This window comes from Cupressus sempervirens, chromosome 8 (assembly GCF_028749045.1).
Source record: "Cupressus sempervirens isolate cs-2001-9-10 chromosome 8, ASM2874904v1, whole genome shotgun sequence".
NCBI lineage: Eukaryota > Viridiplantae > Streptophyta > Pinopsida > Cupressales > Cupressaceae > Cupressus > Cupressus sempervirens.
In genome coordinates this window covers 136,438,055-136,461,773 of record NC_143125.1, presented here as the reverse complement: position 1 = coordinate 136,461,773, position 23,719 = coordinate 136,438,055, and the positions used below count along the sequence as shown (strand labels likewise).

The 23,719-nt window shown below is 33.8% G+C and overlaps 1 protein-coding gene across 3 annotated transcripts in view; it reads left to right on the top strand.

The window, feature by feature from the left end:
* The first annotated feature begins 16,388 nt into the window (after positions 1-16,388).
* Positions 16,389-23,719, top strand: part of LOC149541927 (histone-lysine N-methyltransferase ASHH3-like) — a 71,910-nt gene continuing 64,579 nt past the window's right edge. For 2 of the 3 annotated variants that reach the window (XM_089796988.1, XM_089796986.1), the window contains exons 1-2: positions 16,416-17,113; positions 19,216-19,545. In XM_089796988.1, the coding sequence (XP_089653114.1) occupies positions 16,838-17,113; positions 19,216-19,545 (606 nt within the window). In that variant the 5' untranslated portion in view covers positions 16,416-16,837. Of the gene's footprint in view, positions 17,114-19,215; positions 19,546-23,719 lie in introns of all 3 variants that reach the window. The other variant, XM_089796987.1, reaches the window with a different exon arrangement.

Genomic DNA, 23,719 nt, shown 5'->3' with positions numbered 1-23,719 from the left:
TTGAAACCTTTTTTTTCTCTCTCAATGTCAATAAAAAAAGTGGCCTCCCTACCTACAAAACCTATAATTCTTTACCTTGCAATGTTAAAAATGCCTATATATCACCTAGGTTTACCTCTCATTTATAGAAAAATATCACTTTTTATTATTGAAGTGATATTGAGACGATAAACCACAAAATGTTTATATCCTTTCATTGATATTTGTTACCATATTGTTTTCCTTTTCATTCCACTCACCTACCAACACAAGAAATAGAATTAATGTATGTAACCACTTTCTTTCATTTATAAGTGTTGATGACATAATTAAAGCCAATGCTTTCAAAGCCTTTCACATCATTTACATTATAAAGACACACCACCATTTCTTCATGATCATTGGGATTTTAAAAAATAAATGACTTTACTCTAAAATCACCATCAACCTCATCAATTGTATTTATGAATTAACATTCTTAATTTTGGCTATACATTTGCAATAATATTACCACATTTAAGGGTTGTCTTTAACTCTTGAATTCAAAATTCACCTTGCGTAAGTCATCCATATATATCTCATTATATTTTCAAAACACATAACCCACTTGGACATAACATTTTCTTCTCTACTTCCTTCCCTTAATACATGAATTATGTTGAAATATCTATAACTTTTGAGTTCCTCTGAAATCACACCAATCACACCTTATAAATGTCATGCCTAAATTCTACCTGTCTAAATTTTATCCACTATGATTTTAGAGTCACCTTCCAAATGGATCCTATCCATGTTTAGAAATATACCAAATCTCACTAACAATAGAGTTTCATAAGCTTCTACAATATTTTTCCTTCTATCCCTTAATCTCCCTGCTACCATAGTTATAGTGTTACTATTGCAATCCCTAGCAATCACACCTTCCCCTGAAGGACCTGGATTACCTTTTGTAGTGCCATAAAAGTTAATTTTAATCTAACCCCCCAAGTAACCTCCTTATTTATCTTTTTTGAGAAAAATTGAATCCCATAGCGTCTTTATCTAATTTTGATGAATTATCCAAAAGGTTAAAAGTAGTTGAAGGCATAATATGAGTTATTGTAGTACACGTGACTTCTCCAATATAAGAATCAATCCTTCATTTAAACCTCTTTATGTGTTCTTTTCTATCTTGGAAAATCATTCTATTCCTCTCCTTCCATATTTCCCAAGTTACAGTAAATAGGTATATTATCCATACTTCTTAAAGAACATATTTCCTCTCTAGAATAGACCACCCTTTGAATAAGTCCAAGATAGAGTTTTGAAGAGGTACAACCTATCCAAACTTATATTTGATCTAATCCCAATATTCTCCAGAGAATATGCATTACAATAGTAAGTGATCAACATCTTTAACCATTGCCTCACAAAGAGTAGAATGTGTTGGACAAATAAAGCCATATTTCTTATGTCTTTCACTTGTAGGGTATAGTTAACAAATATCCTACCTCAGGTAAAAAAATAATTTTCCCAACATAACTTGCAGGCCCACTCATCAATCATATGATCAATAGATAGTAGTTGATAACCTAACTTGACTAAATATTCCCCACTCTTGGTTGCACACTATAGTAGCTTGTTAACTACTCCTAGTTTTTAACACTTCCCTATGTGTAAAAGTTTGTTGCATCAAAACTCGTTACTGCTCTGTGATCCCTATATCCATTACTCTTTCACCCCCATTGATATCCAAGTGGGGTAATCTTATGTTACAAAGAATCATGAAACTTATCCCCCCATAAATCAGTTAAGAAAGCCACAAGATTGTTATACTCACCCATTCCTTGAAGAGTCGATAAACCATTATATGAATGCTTTCAAAAGGAGATAGATTTTGCATTTCTTACTTGCCAATTCAAATGCCTAGAGATAATGTCCCTGCACTCAAGAATGAAGTTCCAAATCAAAGAACCTTTAGAAGGGTTTAACACTGTGAAAATTCTATTACTCTCATTTAACTTTAAATATTTTTATTTGAGGACACAAAATCACAACATGGTTGGATTTGAATATGTCCCCCAAAAAAGTTTGGCTCCAAGAGCCTTGTTCATAATTTTCCAATTTCTAATGCCAACACCCCCCTTTTTTGGCTTACAATTTTGTCAAAGTAATTGGAGGAATATTATCTTCCTCTCGAGTTCCATTTTAACTCATTCTCTATTCCATATATTTTAAGAATTTGATAGGAAATTTTAGGTGTCTCATAGAAAAATTAGGGATTACAAAAATTATAGATTGCAACAACAAATCCTTCTTGCATAAGTTGTCATTTTCTTTTCCACCCCTCCATTATTTTGACACATATATTTATGAGATCCTTCCATAGATTAGATCAACAAGCCCCTTCAAATAAAGGTATCCCTAAATATTTCTCGAGAAGCTTCCTCAAATTCACCCTTGTTTTTTTTCAAATTTGTCTTTCTAAATTAACATTTGTATTAAAGAAGATAACTTCAAACTTTTTCCAATTACTACATTGTCTAGATGCAACATTATAACAATCCAAACTAGACTTAATCAACTTTTCTTTTTGAACATAAGCTTGACCCACCAGATAGGTGTCATTAGCAAAATGTAGATGTGATAACAAATAAACTCCATCAACCACTTTTATCCTCTCCCAAAGTCCATCATCACGAGCCTTGGAAATTTTTATCCTAAGAACCTCAACTATAATGATAAACAAGAAGGGAGACATTGGATCCCCTTGCCCTATACTTGTGGTTGTCTAAAAAAAACCTGTGGACTATCATCAACCAATATTGAAATCCTTGGAGTATTAGTCCAACTTTCTATCCATTTTAACCATTCATCTCCAAACTCAAACCTTTCCAAAACAACCAAAAATAAATCTTTATTCACATTATCATAAGTCTTCCTAACATCTAACTTGATCATCATTCTATTTGTCCTCACTTTCCAAACTAAGTGAATTTCTTTATGAACAACAATGACACCTTCAAATATAGATCTATGAAAAAAACACTCTTCTCTATAGAAATCAATAAGTTTAAAACCACCTTTAATCTATTTTTCTATTACTTTTGCTACAACCTTGTTCACTGTGTTAGCATAGAGTCGCTGGTCTAAAATCATCAAAGGTTTTCCTATCTAATTTATGTGGAGTTAAAACTAAAAAAGTATTATTAAAATTTTTAAACATAAAACCCCTAACCTAAGATTACTCCATGATCTCCAAGAGCTCATTGCCAACAATGTCTCATTCTCTCTAAAAAGACATTGTCGGTAACCCATTTGGGTCTGATGCTTTACCACTATCAATATTAAAAAGAGCCTTTTTTTACTTCCTCCTTGGATATCAGCCTCATTAAATTAACATTTACTAATTTGTGTTACATTTTGGAATTACCTCAAGAATGACACCATTGTTAAATACATGTGACCTATCCTTTGCAAAAATGGATGAAAAAAAAAACTGCCTCCTTATTAATAGCTTCATCCTCAATCAGAACATTAACATCACTATCTGAAATTACATTAATTTTATTCAGAGATCTACACATTTTGATTGAATTGTAGAAGAATTAGGTGTTCAAGTCCCCATGTTGCAACCATGTCTCCCTAAATTTATGCCTCTAAAAAATTTCTTCCTTTGCCAAGATTTATGCAAGACAATCTTATAACTCCTTTTTCTCTAATAAAATCATCTTCCCCCATTCCATCAAAAATAATTTTAGAACTAAGAGCCTATAATTTAGTTTCAAGGTTAACTTTTCCACAAAAATATTCTTAAATTCTTCCCTAATCCAAATCTTCGGTTGCCTCTTCGAAAACTACAAATTTTTAAACAATATAAAGGTTGGGAGGTGAAATAACGAAACATATAGAAATTTTCTCAAGAACATTTTCCACCCCAAACCAGATGTCTTGATAATATAAAATGAGTTTCTTCTAGTGTAGAGTCTTCTTATATTTAGAGGTTGATTAAATAATGATTTGAACCTAAGATAGGGAGGATCTCAACATGGCACAACCAATTTACTCTCCTCCAATAACCAACCAACGAAAATGATCTACTTTTTATAGTCTATTCATAAAGACACCCCCTTGGTTGGTCTAAAGAAAATATCAATTTTGTAATTCATCATCAATTGATCCATTTCTAGTAACAAGATCAGTAAAATCTCTCTGGCTTTATCTAGCCCGTCATCTTCCTCCTTTTTTATCTATTGGTGTTAAAATTACATTGAAGTCCCCTCCTAACAAAAAGAGATTATACAGTTATCCTTATAAGATGGAAGAAATATCCTCCCACATCCTTTGCTTTTGTGAAGGATTATTGGGGCCATTAAAGGTAAAAGAACAAAACTTGCCATGTAATTTTTTTGACTTTACCTCCATTAGATGCCAACTACTACCCTAAGGAATAATCTACAAGTCAACCATAGTTTCATTTTGTAAAATCCCTAAAACTTCTAAGGATCCTTTCAAACCAATAAAGGTACCTTTCCATTTTGGAAATCTTCTTCTAAATTGATCTACATCTACTAACTTTATTTGTAGTCTTTTGCACAAGGAAAATGTATGCTTTTACATGATCAAAACACCTTTTGATCATGTAAATCTTGTAAGGGAAATTACAACCCTTGAAATTCCATACAAGGACACTCATTATTGCAGAGAAAAGGCATAGCTTTTTCTCGATCTCAACAATTTGGTTTGATCAATTGCATTACCATCAATCACCAACTTTATGTAGGTGGTTCTTGCTCTTCACCTCTTTTTTTCACCTATCTTCAATTTATAAATCAAAGAAGGGGTTTGATCACTAACTCTATTTTCTAGAACATCTATCTAATCATAGAACCCTAATACAACATGGCCACTCTCCTTGTCTTGTAATTCAAAATTTGAGTTTGCATCAAAAGAAGTTTCTAGATTTGTTCAAAGGGATATTTATATATCCTTAGAAAAGGGTTCCTTCTCTCGCACAAATTATCTTCAATTAAATATGTCTTTTTGTCATTCTCTTTCTCTTCTTCATCACCTTCATTTACTAGTTTTCCACTCCTATTATTTCTAGCCCAAATTTATATTACATAAGTATTCTCATGTTGCATCTGGAATGTATCCAGAACTATCAATACATGTTGCGAGCACATATCCTTGATCCCTAGTGTCTATGGTAGTCGTAAATCAACATATCTTCCCCTTTAACATTATCAATCTCTTCATTTCCTTGCACATAAGAAGCTTCCTGGTCAAAACCAAAGATATTTCCTTCTAAGTAAAAAATAAGCAAGGGTTTCCTTCACCAATCGAACTGATACATTTATGTCATAACTCAAGGCCTCTTTTCTTCCATGTTCAATTTCAAAGGAAAGGTTATCACCATCATTCTAAATTCCACCCAACTCTAGATCCCATTACTCGTCTTTGACAAATTATTACACATCTTAGCTCCATTGTTCTAAAGGAAATAATCAATTTAACCCCCATTGTTATCAGTAATTTTACTGATCACATTCATTGATTTATTAGCTTATAAACCTTTACATTTTTTCACTTACATGGTTCAATTTGTCAATGGATTTATAAGATCCCTTTTCTCCACCACTAAGGATTGTCTCCATTCACCTTTATTGCACCACAAAACTATAAAATTAGGAAGCTAATAACATTCTTCAAATTTAACCAATATCCTTGGGTAAATAGAGAGATCTTGAGCATTAATAGAGTCTTGTGAAGAGATTAAAAAAATCAAACTATCCCTTATTAGCTTCAAGACCGCTGCATCTTTGTATTCATAGGGTAGGTTATGAGGTGGGTCCAAAATAGTAGCTCTTTTACTATTTATTTGAATGGGTCAAAATTTTGAGATCAATCTCTAGCAAGAACCCATTTACCATTGATCACATAGGGTCCTCTATTTAGAAATAAATCCTTGTTTATTTAGAAGATCGTATAACCAGAAAATTTCTCATCCCCCATAGTCCTAAGAACACAATCCTTCCCCCACTACAAATCACACCAACTTTGAATTGTGTTAATGAATGGACATTGACCTATCAATTCATACAAAAATTATTTCCTTCTAAGAAAGAAATAGTTTCTAGCTAATACCTATTATTAACCAACATAGAGGAAGCTTTGACTAACTACACATTATCACTTGCCTCTTGAGGAATTTATGCATTCTCCTTTTAGTTTTTGGGCCTCCAAAACTTTTGTTAAATTTTGTTGAAGTTAAAGTTTCTTCCAATAATGAATAAACTAGTTTGAGTTGAAACCACACACTATTGTTTCTCCCAACCCCTTCCATTCCATTTATGATATCCTACACCCAACTCACAAAAGATCATTCTTTAGAGGGATGTGAACGAGAAAAACCTCATGATCTAGTTTGGAAACTCAATTGGTTACATCTATTAAAGGGCCGCTTTCCCTTACTCTAACCATTGTCATTAAAAAAACCTAACTACCAGGGATCACCTCTGCCCCTTTCTTAAAAAAATCTTGTTCTACCATACTTAGTTAGCTATGTGGATTAATAAATGTTAAATGATTTGGAAAAAAAAGAATCTAAGAACATTTGAGTTTTTCATTATAACATAACCTAGAAACAAAGTAATTAATGGTTAAGGTTCAAGTGATATTCTTCATTAATGTTTATAATCATTATGATGTAATTCATTTATGAATCTAGATGATTATATGTGTCTAGGTTCGTGTTTCTTAAGTAGCAACATTAGCAAACCCGACCAGGACCTGTGTTACATTATGGGTTAATATTTCATTCATGTTTATTGTGCATTAATGCTCTATGATAATGTATCCTTAATTCCACATTCAAGAAATGTAATTTGGAAATACCCATAATGAACTTAATATTTTTGTTTTAGTAAATGTTATATTCATCTATAAGAATATGTAGTAATTGATAAAATATTATGCCATTTATTGGTTAGTTTAGTGGTGTTCTCTTGAGTTCCTTAGGAGTGTTATAAAAAAGGGTGGCGACATAGGGGGAGCATGGAGTAAAATTTTCTATTGATCACCCATAACTAGAAACTCTCTTTCTTGGGACCAATCTTAGAAAAGAGACTAAAAGGTATTATTCAAAACTAGTAACAAATTCTAAAATGTAATAATAGATATTTTTCTTGGAAAGGAGTTCACAAGGTTTGAGCATCAGCATCATCAAACATTGACATAAAATCTTGGTTCATGGTGTGGGGTTTAGAATTAAGGAGCGAGGAAGTTGTGTGTGAGAGTGAACTTTCAAGATGATGTATGAGGGACTTCTCATAAAACAGAAAGATTGGTTACGTGAAGGTGGGATAATATAGCCATTACAACCTTTTTTCACCATGGAACACTTTAGGTGATAAATATGAGAGGAGAGTGTTGGCACACATTGGTTCAGACACTTTGAAGGAAAAACTATGAGGGTGGAGGATAAAGAAAAAAGGAACTAGGTGAAAGACAAAGAAGCAAGTAAGGAAGTGTTTGAATCTTGCTCCTAAATATTTTTGGGTGAATAGCTCCCTCAAGTCAGGGAAGAATACTTGAATAAGTCTAATTCTTGCAAGTTTTTAGTATAAATATATTCTTTTGGTCTAAAATTTTAGTCTCTCTTGAAAATTTTCTATGAACCATATTGTTACTTACATATCCACATATTCACCATGTGAATCATACTCCGTCAAAACATATTAAGTTCTTTAAAAAACTAGGATAAATAATTCCCAAAAATAGGAACATGAAGAGTTTACTCTAAATCCGTATTAGACATTAGTTCTACCATATGATTATTTTTGTTTTCATCATGAAAAATTATTCAATCATGAAACTTCCTATTTTATCAACTCAGCTGACTTTCTATTACCCTACTCATGTGTTCTAGTCACAAAGAAACTTTAGGGTCATAGGTAATTTACCATCAAATTTTCTATACTCAACATGCATACATTTACACTCAATAGTTCTAATAATACATTTGACATAGAGTAATGAGTCATTTCATTGATCAATACCAAGAAGGAGAAAGAGAAAGAAGAGATGTTTTAAAAACTCATCAATAATGAATTTTTCTAAATAAAATTCATATATTTACCTAATTTTCTAAGGCATTTATATTTTACCTAATATTCATACCCATATTTTGCAAACAAGTACCTAAATTCTTATTGAACGAAGACATGGAATTTTTTCTAACTCTTTATACACATATTTAATTTAATTCCTTGTCTCTCTTCTATTTATGTATTTGGGTAGCTAAATCATTTTTCTTTAGGTAAAACCTCCATTTCACAATTCAACATCAACTAATTCATTGCTAGTAATAAGGTAAACAAAGTTTCTTTGGCTTTGTCCAAACCATCAACTTCCTACTTTTTATTATCGGTGTTAAAATTGCATTGAAATCTCCTTCTAAAAGAAAGAGATTATCTTATTGTCATTATAAGATGGAATAAATCTCATCACACATCCTTTTCTTTTGAGAAGGATTATTAGGGACATAAATATTAAAAGAAAAAAGTTTTCCATGCAACTATTTTGAGCTTACCTCCACAAGATGCAAACTACTACCAGAAGAATAATATGCAAGGTAGTCGTAATTATATTTCATGAAATCCCTAAGCCTCTAGAGTCCCCTTCCTAACAAAAAAAGGCACCTTTCCAATTTTGAATTTTCCTTCTAAACTAGTTTACATCCACTAACTTCATTTTAGTCTCTTGCATAAGGATAATGTATAGTTTTGCATGATCAAAACACCTTTTGATCATTCAAATCTTGTTAGGGGCTTTGCATCCCTTGACATCCCACAAAAAGAGACCCTCATTGCTATTAGGAAAAGGAATAGCCTTTTTCTGATTTTAATTATTTGGTTTGATAAATTGCATTACCAACAATCGCCAACTTCATTGTCGTGGTTCTTGCTATGTCCCTCTTTTTTTCACTTGTCTTTGGTTTAGAAATAAAAAAGTGGGTTTATTAATAACTCTCATTTCTATAATGTCTAGCTGATCATAGAATCCCAAGACATCATGCTCATCCTCCTTGTTTTGTGATTCAAAATATGAGATTGGGTCCATAACTATACCAACATTGTCCCTTACCCCATCAAAAGAATTTTCCAAATTTCTTATAGGGGATATTTTGATATCCTTAAAAAATGGTTTCCTTCTCTCTCTAGTTTGTTTCTTCAATCAAATATATCTTTTCATCATCCTCTTTCTCTTCTCCATCACCTTCATTTACTAGTTTCACACTACTATCATTTCTAACTTGTTACATACAGATTCTCTTGTTCCATCTAGAAGGTATGCAAAACTATCAATACAAGCTCTAAGCACACATACTTTGCTCTCATTTGGTTGTAGCAACCATCATGCAACATATTTTCCCCTTTGACATTATCAATCTCCTTATTTCCTTGCGCATAAGAAGCTTCTAGCCAAAACCAAAGATATTTTCTTCTAATTAAAAAGAAGTAGGGTTTTCCTTCACCATTCAAATTGAGACATTTATATCATCACTCGAGGACTCTTTCCCATGTTCAATTTTGAAGGGAATTTTTATCACATTCATTCTATCTTCCACCCAAACTTGGATCCCATTACTCATCTTTGACCTATTATTACTCATCTTAACTCCATCGTTCTAAATGAAGCATTAATATAACCCTTACCATTATCAAAAATTTTACTCATTGTATTCGTAAATCTATTAACTTCTAAAACTTTACCTCTTCCACTTCCATGGTTGGGCTTCTCAAGGGATTTCTAATATCTCCTTTCTTCACTATTGAGGGTTTTCTCCACTCACCTTTATTAGAACACAAAACAATAAAATCTAGAAGCTGATAACATTATTGGACATTAACCAATATCCTCAGGTAAAAAGAGAAATCTTGAGCATCAATATATTATTTTGAAGAGATGAAAATCACAACTATCTTCTATCAACTTCAAGTTCTCAACATCCTTGTATTCTTAGGGTGGGTTATGAAGTCGAATATAAATTGGTAGCCCTTTCACTTTTTCTTTGAATGAGTCAAAATTTTGAGACCAATCTCTAACATGAACTAGGTTCCTCCATTAAGAATCCAATCCTTATCTTATTTAGAAGAGCTTATAACCATAAAAAAACTCATTCACCGTAGTCCTAATAACAAAATCCTTCCCCTACAACAAATCACACCAACTCCAAACTGTGTTAAAGGATAGCCATGGACCTATTCATTTCATAAAAAAAGCCTTTTCTTATAAAAAATAAATAGATTTGACCAATACCTATTATTAACCAACATAGACAAAGCTCTAAAAAACTACATATTATCACTTACCTATACTCTTGGTTTTTAGGCCTCTAGAATTTCCATTCAAGCTTCTTGACATTAAAATTTCTCCCAATAGGAAATAAACTAGTATGAGTTGAAATGACATGTTGTTGTTTCTCCCAACCCCTTCCATTCCCTTTCAGAGATCCCACACCCAACTCACCAAAGCTTGTTCTTCTTGAGGTATCTGAATGAGTTTAACCTCCTGATCTAGTTTGGAAACTCGGTCAGTTATGTCTATTAAAAGGCAACTTGTCTTTACTCTAACCATTACTATTAAAAAAAACTAACTACCAAGAATTACCTCTACCCCCTTTATTGAAAACATCATCATTCAGCCATAATTAGTTAGCTATATGAACTAATAAATATTAAATGATTAGATGAAAGAAAGAATCTAAGAACATTTGAGTTCAGTGTTATTAAATGAACCTAGAAGCAAAGTAATTAATGGTTATAATGTTTGTTTTGATAGGTAACAAGTTTTTTGTATTGATAACAATAAGATAATGCTTACATAAGTATGCCATAGTGTAAAGTGGCCAAAATCCCAAAGTCCTCCTAAATACCCTCCCCCATTGACATTAAAGTCAAAACATACATACTAAGGACATTAACACCCACAAACATAGCCCATCCCAATAAAAAAAAGTATTCACATTCCATTGAGAAGCTACCAGTCATCCAAAAAAGGGCCCAACACGCTTAGTTCTTGAACCAATTTGCAACATCCTCCTTTGTAAAATTTGGGATGGAATGATCATCCTCCACTGATCACATCTTCCTGCCAATTTCATGTTAGAAATAAGGATTACTAAGAGGGGGGGTGAATCAGTAATCTACAAACTTTAGTCACCAACTAGATATTATTAGTTACTTTAAACCATGCATAACAAAGCAATAAAGCAATGCTGAACAATAACAGTAACAATAACAATGCACAAAGATAACTCATAACATCATATTTTGTTAACTAGGGAAACCCTGGGCAAGGGAAAACCTCGATGGGGATGATACCCACTAGATAATATACTGATATATAAGTTCCTTGTTAGAGGATGGGCCCTATTAGGAGTCAATGAGAAAATTTAGTATAAGCAGTCCCTATTAGGAGACTTTGAATCCTTGTTAGAAGATTCTGACCCTATTAGGAGTTGTGCCAACCCTGTTAGGAGTTGTAGTATAATGTATGCAAGAAGAGCCCACTGCCTAAACATGCAATTTCAGCTACAAGAAGAGCTCACTGCTCAAACAAGTAATTTACTATTATTTTCCTTCCTTTACTAATCTTTGATCTTTAGCTCAATCTCAAATCACCAGATAGCTCATATAAAGCTTCACATTTATCACTTTCACAAAAGTTCACTCACTTCACAATCTTACAAGATAACACTTCTCAATTTCACAATCACACTTTTTATCGCAAGAAGTAATTTGCACAAATACCATGCCTTTACACAAATTATTGCTAGATCGGCTAAGACCATAATTCACTTTTCCAAGTCAGAGTATACATATAGGATGTCGGCCCTAATTGGACATGTAATTATTTTGTAAACAAAACAACTATTTCCTTTAATTTCGTTGTCCTGCTTCATCAAAACACGAATATCTTTATGTCGTACAGTCTATACAAATTTTTGAGGTTATACACATCATCACCAACATGTATATTATCTTCATGTAACTTCGGTTGTCATAATATGACATCTGCAACATGTAAACAAAACAATATACCGTTGTAAACCAAATTCTATACTTAGACAATTTTCTGATTACCAAATACTAAGTATCTTTATTTCTGAGGTTTCCTATGAACATGTACATCATGTGTTGCCATAAATAACAACCATTACATATCACTATTAGCCAATTGTCAACATTTCACTCATACATGCCTCCCTTGCTAGAGACACGTCCATCCAAACTCTTGCCCTCTTGGACTCCCCTACAACACCACATCCTTCCCTAACCAGTTGGTGTCTTAGTGGTTCTCCAGATGATCACACAATTTTCCTTGGTGTCGTCTTCATAAAACCCCTCCTCTCATTGTCCATCACCCAGATCTTTTCTTGCAAAAAATTTACCACCTTCCTCCATCCTTCAATTGCTTTTGGCAGGTGCACCCCTTGAGGAGTTGTAGAAGACCAGATGACCAAAGGTTGTAGTGAGGAATCACCTCCCCCAATCAACCTCCACAGTTCCTACTCTATTTCCAGCCAATACCCAACATGGCTCTGTCAATGGCTTCGTCTAACCTCAATAATCATTGTGGGTCTAGACACATAATAATGATCTTGCAGACTTCCTCTTTTGTCTCTCCAACTAATAGAGCTAGAGCCACAAAGAGGGACATTGTATCCAGGTTGTACCTTCTCCTCTAGTAGGTGTCCAACTATTATGGGCTAAACATATCCATGATCTCACTCATGAATCCTTGGTCATCAAAAAGAAAGATGCTCTTGAACTGCCTCATTGTGATCCTCCCTTCGTATGCCTGATTCAGATTGTATGATTCTAGAGTAAAGTGGCTTCCATCCCCAATTACTCTACAACTTCCCCTATAGAAAAAAAACCCTGCCCTTCTTAAAATCATGCCCTCAAAAGATATGGAAGTACACACTTTGAGAGTTGCTTATTAATGATTATGGATCCTCTATCACACACAGGGGATAACTTCCTCATGAGTATCCTTCGAATCGAGGGTTAAAATTCATAATTAAGAGGTACTCCTTCAAAAGGGAGGCATTCGCTCATGAAGCCACTTTAGTACACTACATCCTTATTCCAAATTGAGAAACCTAAAGTCTTCAAAACTTTCATGTTGGTTCCTAAAAGAGACATTCACTCACAAGTTGGCCAACTTATCTGCCACCTTGTTTGCCTCCCTGTAAACATGGGATATCCTGAAGTCCTCAAACTCTTTCAACAAGTACTTTATCTGGCTAATGTACTTGTCAAGATGCCAAGACTTCATCTTCCCCTTTTTGATTCCATTTATAAGAATCTCTGAATCTCTTTCCAAATGCACTTGACAGATACCCAATTTAACTCTTAACATTGGAGCCTCCTTGGATGCTTCACATTTTGCCACATTGTTAGTTCCATCCCTTAATTGTTTAGCCACAAATGCTACAGAGTTACCTTCATGATCTCGTGCTATGCATCCACAACCTAATATGCCCGAGTTTCCTCGAGCAGCCCCATCAAAATTTATTTTTATCCATCCTTCCTTTGGTGGTTGCCAACATCATTTTTCCTTTCTTTGTCGAGGATCAACCCTTGAAGGTGCATTAACATACATTAGTGGTTATAATCTTATTGATGTAGTTCTTTATTGCTTATAATCCTTATGATGTCATTTATGAATCTAGATGGTTAAATGTGTATAGGTATGTGTTTCCTAAGTATTGGAAGCCTAGTGAGGACCTATGATAAGTTATGGATTAATATTTCATTCATGTTTAATGTGCATTAATATTGTATGATAATGTATCCTTTTACCACATTCATGTAACATCATTTGGAAAGATCCATAATAAACTTAATATTTTAGTAAATGTTATATTCATCTATAAGAACATGTAGTAGTTGATAAAAGATTATGCAATTTATTGATTAGTTTAGTGTTGTCCTCTCTAGTTCCTTAGGGGCATCGTAAAAAGGGTTATAGCATAGGGTAGAGTATGGAGTCAAATTTCCTATTGATCGCCCTTAATTGGGCCCAATCTTGGAAAAGAGAGTAAAAGGTATTATTCAAAACCAATAAACCAATTCGTTAAAAAATAATATATATTTTGCTTGGGGATAAGTTCATGAGGTTTGAGCATCACTATCATCAAGCATTAATGTAGCATCTTTGTACATGGTGTGGGGTTCATAACTAAGGAGCAAGGAAGATGTGTGCAAAGTGAACTTCAAAGATGAAGTTAGTATTGGCCATGACAGAATTGGGCAAGGAACCTCTTGTAAAACACAAAGATTGGTTACATGTGGGTGGGCTCAAATTGTCATTACAACTTCTTTCTTTTTTCTACCGTGGAGCACTGCAAGTGATAAAGATGAGAGGAGGGTAGTGACACAAATTGGTTGGGACACTTTTGAAGGACAATCTATGAGGGCAGAGGATGAAGTGAAAATGAACTAGGTGAAAGACAAAGAAGTAAGGAAGGAAGTGTTTGAATCTTGGATTTTTGGTTGAAAAGCTCCCTCAAGTCAGGAGAGAATACTCAAAGAAGTCTAATTTTTGCAAATCTTTAGTATAAATCTATTCTTTTAGTCTAAAATTGTAATCTCTCTTGTAAATTTGGTGTGGCCCACTAGTATGTGCCTATAGTAGAAAATATATAGGATAAGGCTTGAAGTGTATTTGTAATTTTGTAAAAGGATGATTTAGTTCGATTGCTATGTGGCAATTAACTTGGCCTTAGAGTGATTACAAGTAGTTTTTGGTGGTACAAAGTCTTTTTTTGAAGATGTAAAAATTTGTTGTTTATACTTATTAAAAATTAATAAAATATAAATATGATTTACGGATTCAAAAATTATTCACAAGTACATATGCTTAAAATTATTCCTTAAAATTATTGGTAGCACCCACTAAGGGAAACAACACAATAGTTCCTCATGTGCCAACAACCACTATGTTCTTACCCACATACCCTCAATTACTATCTTACAAAAGGCAAATAAATGGTAATTAAAAGCTCATCAAAATATTCCACGTGCACCAATGGCAACGTATTGGTAAAAACATTCACAAAAGGAATGCATATTAGATTAGTTACACAATTTTAAAAATTGCTTTAGCTCATTATTATTGGAGCACTTCTGAATAGGCATCGCATCACTTGTAGGGGAAATGACCCAATATCCACACATCCTAACTTCACACACATGCAGATCATAAATAGTACGCCCAATTTCAACATTTTTTTTGGTTGTCTTTGTATGGGAGTTAACAACTTAAAGCTAAGGTTTCAACTTCTGCATATTTACAAATCTCTCTACAGAGATTGCTAAACACAAAGTGATAAAAAAATGACCATTTCAAAGTGCTACTCGATACCCACTATGTTCTTGAATCAATAACCCCTCACTCAAAAATGCAAGTACTTGTGGCAAATGTCCTAATAGTGGTACATAAATGAACCAATTACCAACCAAAAAGACTAAAAAATGATCAACTATTACTACATAGGTAATTGACTATTGTTACACATGTTATCATTTTTGAAGCTCCTTTGATATTAGTAATCCATAAATCAAAATGACAAAGAAATCATAATTACTTTCCCTAAATAACTATATGACCTTTCTCCACATAACTAATCCTCCCACATTTTGGGTAGCCTACACCCCCTAGAAAAAGAGTGCAAAAATAGCTTTAAATTCTTAAACCACAAAAAAGAGAAGAAAAACCACACAAAAAGAAAAGCAAAGCAACAAAAAGCTTAGGATCCGTTTGGTTGCGGGAATATAAAAACGGGAATAGGAATACCTATTCTGGAATACTTATTCTCGAATAGAGAATGGGGTTACGTATTCCTGTTCTTGTTTGGTTCATCTAGAATTTGATGCGGAATACACGGACTCAAAAATTTATGTTTTCTAAAATAAAAAAAATTGGAATAGAAATACGTATTCCTATTCCATCTATTTTGGTGGATTAACAAATCCTCATTTTTGGGCCAAAATTGGAATACGTATTCCAATTTTTTTCCTATTCCTATTCCGATTTGGTGCATCCAAACAGAGAATTAAATTTTTTGGAATACGTATTCCTATTCCGCTTGCCAAACGAACCCTTAGTAAAAATCCAATAGGTTATTTAAGAGCTTAGAATAGACTAAGTTGGGGTATGGATCGTTTTCCCTAATTTGTTTCTCGTGAAACTTCACCATCACTAATGCTATTCTTTAATTTATTTTTTATTTCTAGTATAAATTTATTTAGTTGGACGCCTGCACCCGCAATTTCAAAATTTTGGCTCCAACGGATAACGCAAATGGGGTCTCCGTATCGAATGCACATGTAAGCCATGTGCATGTTCATCCATACATGCATTCCACCATAAACTTTAAAAAAATAAAAAGAATATTTTTATGTATCATTAATTTAATTTGGGCTTGAATTTCTGAGGAAGGAGGGAATACAGAAGTTTATGCATCTGGCTGAGCTCAGTTCAAGCCCAGAGTTCTTGCGGCTTTTTACCAGCACGGCCATCACAACGTAAACTCCGGTTAATTGCTGGTGAACTGCCATTGTTGGCCGTAGGAGCTCTGAATCTTTTTCCCACATTAGGTCCAATTTGAACCGCAGTTTTTGCTCGTCCACTGTCAAGCTCTGCGAATCTAGCTTGAAGATTTATAACCTTCTGAAGGGCTTCGAATCTTTATCGGATTCTGTTTAGTCCATTTAATTCTTTATCACAGTTTTTATCAAATTTATTTGAGGTTGTATTATGCATTTGGACAAGGAGGTCTATTTTAATTTATAGTAGAGGAGCAATGGCGAAACGGGACGGTAAAAGGACCGTGAAAACGGAAAATGGGAAGAAGAGTGTTAAGGCACAGATTAACAATGGAAAACAGCAGGGGTTGAAGACCTCAAGAGACAGGAGAAAAGATTCGGACGAGGTTTCAGTTGTTTGTTCGGTTTGCGAGGGCTTGGGAGAATTGAAGTTTTGTGATCAGTGCAAGAAAGGGTTTCATTTGAGCTGCTTGGGGTCGCAGGAGGTGCATGGAATCGATCCCTGGCAATGCCACAGTTGTCTCCAAAATAAGGTTTCTATTTCTAGGGTTTACCAGATCTTGAAACGTTTTTTTGGGTTTTTAATTTTTTTGGTATAGTTATTTTAGCAACTATTTATTCACAATTAAATTTTTAAGTTATTAATTTATTTTAGTACTAAGAAGTTTGAACTTCGTTGAAAATAGTGCCTCTACAGTTTTTTCGAAACATTTTCTCGTAGCTCTTAGGTTTCTTCTTTTATTTTTAATATTTTCATTATTTTTCTCGCTCCCCGAAGATTTATTTTATCTAAAGCAATGTCAGTTGAAGTTTTAGAAATTAGTCATCCTGATATTTATAGATTTTTTTGTGATAAAAAATCACAATCTTATCTTCGAATTTGTGATATTTGACATTTTATGAAACAAGGTCGGCATTTGATAATCTATTTTATGTACTGTCAAGTTAACTTTAAATATTTGAAGTATAAGCGATCTCTACATTTTCAACAATTATGTTTGTATAAATTTCAGAAATAAACCTCATGGCCATTATAAATCTAAATTTGATTAGGTGAACAAAAAAGAGGACCTCTTGCCCAGCTTATAAATCATGAAACTGCATATTTCTGTGGATTGAGAAGATCCCGAAGGAAATAGTTATACGGAAACTTAAAAAAACTCTAGCATTTTTTCTTTGGAAAATCTGAGATCACAGTTAGACATGCTCAATGATCTCGGACCATACTTGAAATAATATTTCAACATTTTTGAGTGAACTAGGCACTTTATTCATATGTTTTCATATTTTAAAAATGATTTTGAAGTTCTTATGTTTATCTTAACATTTTTTTGAATTATCTTAAAACAATGTTGTGAGATGGCCATTGGGATTCATTCTCATACTACTCATGAAACATAGGTCAATGAGTGTGAGTCTGAAACTACACAGTTGAATCCTGGTAGCAATATCACAATTTGACTTGCCATGGAAACCATCTCCTACTTATCATCTGAAATAATGCCTAATTCAGAAAATAATTTTCCTGTCAAATAAGGCTTTATTTGAGCTACGGAGTGATATTCCTGGACCCTACACATTCAGGGCTGTTTCAAACTGGGTACCAGTTAAAGTTCAGATCTCGTAACAAAGTGGCCTGGGTTCCTCTGTTTTTACATCTTTTTTGCTCTGTATTGGTTTGTTTGAGATAAGCCCAGGCCATATGCAAGTTTGTAAAGCATCTTGAATTTTTTTGTTTTTACTTATTTACAAAAAGTAAACCGTAATTTTGGAAAATATTTATTTAGACTTTTTGTAAAGTTGTATACAAGCTATTGATAGGGCCATAGGACCAGTGTGACTAAATCATAGGTCTGTATTCACTATCATGACCTACAAAATAATAATCCTGAAGCAACAAGCTAATATAGGGCCATAGGACGAGCAACCAAAACTACAAACTAGCAAGAAAAGAATGGCAACCAAATAAGAAACAAATGAGAAAGGTATAAATGCACAACTGAAAGTCTGCAAAAATAAGCATAACCTCCAAATGATTCCTAGGGATGTAAGAGAGTTTGTCTAAAAGTGGTTTTATGTAATCAAATTCATGTTTATGACTTTAATTTGTTTCAATAGGGTACTGCCTTAAATGCTTGGAAGAATTCATATGACTCTAGTTTGCGATGTAAGTTTTTTTTTTTTTTTTACATGTTTGATTTTGTTTGTTTCAACATCAATGTGAATCATCATGACACGAAGCCCAGCAGCAGTTCAAAATCTTTTCTGGACTGTTTACATTTTTTAATTAGAAAATATTTTAAATTAAAATCCATAATAATTTTTATCACATCTGGATGTGGACTGTTTATTTTTATGTGACTTTGTTTAGATTTTCCATGTAGTGGATATTGGAAGAAAAATGCTTATTCTTTATGTGAAAATTTGGGATAGAGCAGTTGTACTGAAAAGGTTTGCTATAGGATTTGCTTTAACTGCCAGTTTAATTGCATTTTTTGTAGTAGATCACTACATTCATTTAAGCAACCCAAATTTTGAATGATCATCTCACTTTATGGTGAACTTTGCATTGTATAAAATGGTTAGTAAGCAACTGTCTTGCTAATGATCATAACTTTGTGCTCTTTAAAAACAGGTTGGCTGCTTTGACTGTAAGGAATATGGTCCTCTGACAGGTGGAACATTAAGATGTTCATACAAGAACTGTCAAAATTATTTTCACGAAGGATGTGGTAGGAAATGGGAAGCATCAAGAGGAGCACATTCAAACATAACAAGGAGAGCTTATGTATGCCCACATCATTTTTGCCATTCATGTCACCGAGGTAACAACTGGGGTGCCTGGAAGCTCATCCGATGTCTGCGCTGTCCGGTAGCTTATCATACAAAATGCCTGCCAAAGTCTACAGATCAGGTTGAGAACCTCTCTGGTTTCATGATTTGTCGAAGCCACAATAGAGGCCAGGTATGCACTATCTTAAATTACTTCAATCCTCCCTGATAAATTTTCATGTGATTGCTGGTTTTGTAGGATTCAGTGTAAAATCACAAAGTTAATGTACACTATTGAAGCATGCAGATGACGCCACAAAATTTTCAAGTCATTTCCATGGCTAGCATTTTTCTTATGTTCTGCAATTTTTATATTCAAGGCCAGTGATGTTTTGATTAGTGTAGGTGGCTGGCATCACATTTCTCTTTTATCTGATATATCCTAATTTAATAGTGGCATCTATGTTTTGTTGTATAAGCGTGACACTGTGAAATAATTGTACTTGAACACAGGCTTGGAAATTTCTCCGTCAATAAAAATAGTCCCGCTTCCTAGAACTCCGAGTAATTGTTACAGTAAAAGCTGTTTGAAAACAAAATACCTTAAGCTGCAATATGATAAAAAAAAAAAAAAATACAAGTTTAAGCAAGGTTGCATTTGCAGTGGAAATCCTAAATTTAATGGAGTCATGTCCATGATGTCTGCAATTCAATCACCATGGTTTTCTTACCGAATTTGGTAGCTTTGAGCATAAAACAAAAATCATAGAAACAATATGACCATGTATATGTGTTTTTATCATGCAAGAACCATCCAGCTAATGACCTTCATTTTTTATAGCAAGTTATATTATTTGCATAGAAGCTAACAACACTTGCGATTTGTAATTGCATTAAATATTATCCTGAATGTGTTGCCCAATTATATCATTATACTAGTTAACAGGCTGGTGCCTTTGCTTAGGGTAAAGGTCCCACAAGTTAAGCAATCTACGTAATTGATTATGGCTATATGGGAGAGAAGCTGTGGCATTGTAAGTAATAGAAGTCAATTCTGATTGTTTGTTTAACTAGAAGTTTGCATTCTGTCAGCATTCTTTAAAATTCTGAACGTGTCTATCATTTGTTATTTAGTTTCTCAGGGCTGATAGTATCTTAAAGTTTTAGATATTCATGGGAGTGTTCAGAGGCGATTTTTTTTTTTGAAGCTTACAACATAATGTCTGAAATTGTGTCAATTTCTTTCCCCCCACAAATAGCTGGAAGCTAGTCTGTTGCAATCATAGTTCATGCATTCTCCAGGACTCGAGTTTTGGTGAGTTCCGAGTTGAATGACCCTGGCCGAGCCACAGGGGCCTAGGATTATCCAGAAACTCAGCCTAGGCAAGACTCCCAGAAACACAGTTTTTGCTGAGTCTTGCTGAGTTTCTGCTGAGTCCTGCTAAGTTTTTGCCAAGTCCTGAGTCAAGTCAGCCTTGCTGAGTCTGCGCCAATTACGAGTTCAGGAATTTGGTTGAGATTACATATGCAAGGTGACATAAATGTTTGTTCACTAACATTATTCTTTCTCAATTTCACCTTTAAGGCCTTGAATTTATCAATGCTTAGGTGCCAGAAAACTTTTTCAGAAAGCATTTTGTGGTCTGATTCTTATTTGCTTGGATCACAAGATTTGATAATCATAGGATGAAACTTTGCATTTAGATGGAATTGCGGTTCAAAGCTTTGGTTCATAACAGAAAATTGCTTTGTCAAAAGCATGCATTGAAATCATTTGCTTTGCTATATTTGAATATAATAATGCTCTTAAATGTGGCTATTTTTTCCTTCACCAATGAGATGTTCTCTACCTGATAATGTCTCCTGTAAGGAATGGCATCGAAAGTTGTGTTCTTGTAGTTGGCAATGTTACCATGTCTAATATTGAAGTTTTATTTTTAGCTTCTCCCTAGGGAACATTATTTCAGTGAGCAATAACTTTTTACTTTTTGAAACAGCTATCAATATTACAACAAGTCAACACAATCTACTTTATGCTTAATTTTAGGTACCATTATGTTTTGTTTGTAATATGTCAGTTTTAAGCACACTTTCAGTGACTAAACTATTTAAACACTACTTTTGATTCTCAGGCTTTGTTTTCAACTAGAATGGCGAACCATGCACATAACAGAATTTGCACAAAATTATCCATTTACAAAATACAATTATGCTCTTAAAAATGGCTGATTCATTTTCTTTAGTAATGAGATGTTCCGTACCTGATAATTTTCCAGTAAGGAATAGCATCTAAAATCTGTGCTCTTGCAAATGGCAATGTTACACATTGTCTGTTTATTGTAAGTTTTATCATTAGGGCACTCCTTAAGAAAATTATTTTAGTGGACAATAATTCTTCACTTCTGAAACAGTTATCAACTTAAAAACATGGCAGAAAAATCTTCTTTCTGCTTAAATGGAAGTACCATTATGTTCTATAGTTGCTTTCTAACTCTATTTTTAAACAGTGATATTTATATGTCATTTACAATTCATACTTTTGACAACAGTTTTATCTAAATGCTTTTGTTTGTTTGTCAGAGCTTGTCTGTTTTCAACTAGAATAGTGAATCATGCACATAATGAAATTTTCTTTTAATTGCACTTAAACATATTATTTGCGTACAAGAGACTTCAACCTTCCAGCATTGGTGCAATGCTAGCAATAACTCCAGAGCACAATGCCTTTCCACGCTGTGGACATTTTCCCTATGTTGTGCAGTGCTTTTTCTCTTTTTTTGTGTTTAAGTATATATATGTGTGTGTTGTGTGTGTGTGTACACCCATTATATTCAGGATGCAGGAACTTGAAAGTTGAAACTGCTCAATTTAGGGACACACCTCTCGAATTCATTGGGGAAAGGGATGTGGGGTTTGTTGGGGAGGGAAGAGGGGGTGGCATTGGATACATCCCATTTGATATAGCGTTTTCCTTTTGAAAATCTGGTTTGTTATTATTCCACAAAACTCCTAAAAATTCCTGTCACCAAAATTTGTTTACTACTATACCCATAGATTTCATTAGTAAGACCAAGAAAATAGTAATATATAGGATCCTTGATGATTGCCAACATCACACCAACATAAGCCCACAGAATAGTCAGATGCTTTCTTGATGTTCAAGCTTTCCATGCAGGCAGAAATTAGCAATAATTGCATCCTACTTAGATTGCAAAAAAGATTGCCCTTCTATTATGGGGTTGCTTAAAGTTCCACATATTAGTGAATATTCGACAATTCCTTTTTGATACTCTGCTTTCCAATTGGAACGATAATCCATATCAGTCTGATTCATTTTGATGTTGTATTATTTATCTTATTCTCTTCTAGCTGTGCCCTGGCACTCAGAGTTAATGTACAGATTTATAGAACAAGTGGAGCCTACCCTGCACAAATCATCTGCCTTTGACAATAATAGATAATCATGTCTGAAGCAAAAGAGGCTGGGAGCATGCTTTTGACAAGTAATTTTTGAGTGAATGTAACATCTCACGTAAAAACTTCCAATATTCCATCAAATTTGAACCAGAAAATTAAATGCTTTTGACCCCGGATCTGAAAGATTTCCAGCAGAAAGCAGATTTAGTCTTCACATGAACTCAACAGTGAACGGGGACAGGCAGAGGAGAAGAGGGTGGGAGCATCCTTTTAACTGGTAGTGGTAATCTGAAGCAAAAGATGCTGGGAGGATGCTTTTGACAAGTAATGTTAAACTGAATCTAACACGTCACATTAAAACTTGTAATATTTAATTAAAATTGAACCAGAAAACTAAATACTTTTGCCCCTGAATCTGGAAGATTTCTAGCAGAACACAGTTTTAGTCTTAATCATGTCATAAACATTGTTTTCCAGAGTTTTGGACCAGCAGAACTGATTTTGGTAAGGGGGAAAACTGGCAATGAGTATTGAAATTGCATTGGCATGATAATTTATATCAGCCTGATTCATTTTGATGTTGTATTATCTGTCCTCTTCTCCTTTATCTGTGCCCTGTCACTATTGAACTCATGAAAAGACTTAGAGAACAAGTGCAGCTACTGTCTACAAATCACCTGACTTCTGTTTTATCCAATATGACGTATTGCACTTCTTGAGTCAATAGTATTGACTATCAGGAACCATTTTGGTTCCCACTACCCTTGTACACTCTTTCTTCTATACCATGAAAATTAAGCCTTTGACAGTGAAGCAGAATGTGGCTGGAAACATCTTTTAACTGGTAATAGATAACCAAATCTGAAGCAAAAGAGGCTAGGAGCATGGTTTTCAACAAGTAATGTTTAACTGAATCTAACATGACGCAGAATGACTTGTAATATTCCATT